This window comes from Propithecus coquereli, unplaced genomic scaffold, assembly GCF_000956105.1.
Source record: "Propithecus coquereli isolate 6110/MARCELLA unplaced genomic scaffold, Pcoq_1.0 Scaffold114, whole genome shotgun sequence".
Classification (NCBI taxonomy): domain Eukaryota; kingdom Metazoa; phylum Chordata; class Mammalia; order Primates; family Indriidae; genus Propithecus; species Propithecus coquereli.
The window spans coordinates 2,063,063-2,065,657 of record NW_012135414.1 but is presented as its reverse complement, the minus strand read 5'-3'; the positions used below and the strand labels follow the sequence as shown (position 1 = coordinate 2,065,657).

The window sequence follows — 2,595 nt, the reverse complement described above, 5'->3', positions numbered from 1 at the left end:
TTGTCATTTGCAAGAGAGTTAATCCAAATTAATCTGTTTGTTCTTACTGGAAGCAGAAGTTAAATATTGATCTCTACTACATTGTTTTTAGAACCCCATAGAGATAAACAAATTGTCAGGGCTATTCTCCAGTTGCTCAACAGAACAAGGATTTTCACCTGGCTTCCCAGGCACTTTTGGAGTAAGAGAATGCTGAGATTGACCTTTTGAATTCCTGCAGGTGACAAAGCAGATGCACCATGGACAGATCCAATGAGACCTCCCCAGTGATGGGGTTTATTCTCCTGGGACTTTCAGCCCACCCAAAGCTGGAGAAGACATTCTTTGTGCTCATCCTGCTGATGTACCTGGTGGTCCTGTTGGGCAATGGGATCCTCATCCTGGTGACCATCTTCGACTCCCGGCTGCACACCCCCATGTACTTCTTCCTGGGGAACCTGTCCTTCCTGGACATCTGTTATACAAGCTCCTCAGTCCCCCTCATCCTTGACAGCTTCCTGACTCCCAGGAAAACCATCTCTTTTTCGGCCTGTACGGTACAGATGTTCCTCTCCTTTGCCATGGGAGCAACAGAGTGTGTGCTCCTGAGCATGATGGCATTTGATCGCTATGTGGCCATCTGCAACCCCCTACGATACCCCGTGGTCATGAGCAAGGCTGCCTATGTGCCCATGGCTGCTGGCTCCTGGGCAGCTGGTATCACTAACTCTGTAGTACAGACATCCCAGGCAATGTGGCTGCCCTTCTGTGGGGACAATGTCATCAACCACTTCACCTGTGAGATCCTGGCTGTCCTGAAGTTGGCCTGTGCTGACATTTCCATCAACGTGATCAGCATGGTTGTGGCCAACATGATCTTCCTTGCAATCCCAGTCCTGTTCATCTCTGTCTCCTATGTCTTCATCATTGCCACCATCCTGAGGATCCCCTCGGCTGAGGGGAGGAAAAAAGCCTTCTCTACATGCTCTGCCCACCTCACAGTCGTGGTCGTCTTCTACGGGACCATCCTCTTCATGTATGGGAAGCCCAAGTCTAAGGACCCACTGGGGGCAGACAAGCAGGACCTTGCAGACAAGCTCATCTCCCTCTTCTATGGGGTGGTGACCCCCATGGTGAACCCGATCATCTACAGCCTGAGGAACAAGGATGTGAAGGCTGCTGTGAGGCACCTGGTATTTCAGAAACACCTAACTAAGTGAATGATTGTCACAGAATCCAAGATTGCCAAAACACACAATCTCCAAGCTCCTCATTGTACTCATTAGAAAATGGTAACCCAGAGTAGAGAAGGGAATTTCCAACGCCCATATGATGGACGATAGAACTGGAACTAAAAAGTAAACTGATTTCCCCCCATTGTTCCATAGGTAATAATAATACAAGCTACTATCTAAAGAACCTAGAAGTAAAGAGCCTTCACATTTCTGGAGATGCTGGCTAGTTGGTGGCTTTGTGTATAACCTCAGTGACATTGTATCATAGCTAACTTATGCTTGCAAAATCTTAGATCCTCTGCCACCAGAAGCTATGAAGGGTCATTGATGGGTGCAAAATTAGGAGACAACCACAGAACCAGGTTTTAGTGGCACTGGGTTCTTGGAGCGTACTGTTTGGTCCTATGTAGAACTGCTGATTACTGTGCATGCTTTGGTATTATCCCAGAGGCCTGTGTTTGGTAAGAATAACATGAAAAACAACATCCATGCCATCACAGTGTGTCAGCCAATAGCACCATGGCTAGAATTCTTCTCAAGTCTTAGCACCAGGAAGAGAGGGGCCTTACCTCGAATAGTGGGGACTGGTCTGCAAGGAAACACAGAGAAATGTCTGCACCCTCTCTCCCTCCCTAGCTCCAACCATGCAGTGGTATAGGACACTGTGTGTGAGAAGCAACAGGCCTCAATCTTTTCCTCCCCCCACAACTGGCATGCCTCACAGCATTAACACCTACCAGACACTCTCATGGATGTGCCCAGACTGTAAAGAAATCCAAAAATTATTCTGGGGAAGGCAAAGAGTTATAATAATCCTCAGCTCCACATCTATCACAGGTCATTAGTAACAGTTACTCCCCACTGGTTCAGGCACAGGGATCGTAGGCTGTGAGCCTGCAGCTTTGGACATTTGGGAGTCAGAAGCAGGCTTAACAGCATGGCAGTTGGATGCTGCATGCGACAGGAGACCTTCAGTTTCACAGAAGAAAAAACTCTACTCGAACTCTTCTCTACTCAAATAGAATGTGGATTTATTCAAAAGTAGGGCCAGCCTCATGCATGGTGAATCAGGCTCCAGTTTCTTTGCTCTAAGATTCTTTTGACTCTGTTCTTCTAAGTGTCAGCTTTGCTTGCAGGCTGACTCTTCTCATGGTCACAGGACTACTGCAGCAAGCCCTGGATAGAAACCATTATTCCCACAGTCAAAGAACACGTGTCCTGAGGTTTGCTCTGATTGGACTGAGGCAAACTGCAGACCAAGCACAGTGGCAGGTGGAATGAGATGATGAAGACTGACTTACCTAGCACTCTGGGAGGCCGAGGTGGGAGGATCACTTGAGGCCAAGAGCTCAAGACCATCCTAAGCAAGAGTGAGACCCTA

The 2,595-nt window shown here is 47.9% G+C and overlaps 1 protein-coding gene across 1 annotated transcript; it reads left to right on the top strand.

Moving 5' to 3' along the window:
• The first annotated feature begins 239 nt into the window (after positions 1-239).
• On the top strand, positions 240-1,199 carry LOC105819936 (olfactory receptor 2S2-like). Its single transcript, XM_012656306.1, has one exon. It carries the CDS (start codon positions 240-242, stop codon positions 1,197-1,199), a length of 960 nt encoding a protein of 319 aa, XP_012511760.1.
• The last annotated feature ends 1,396 nt before the right edge of the window (positions 1,200-2,595 follow it).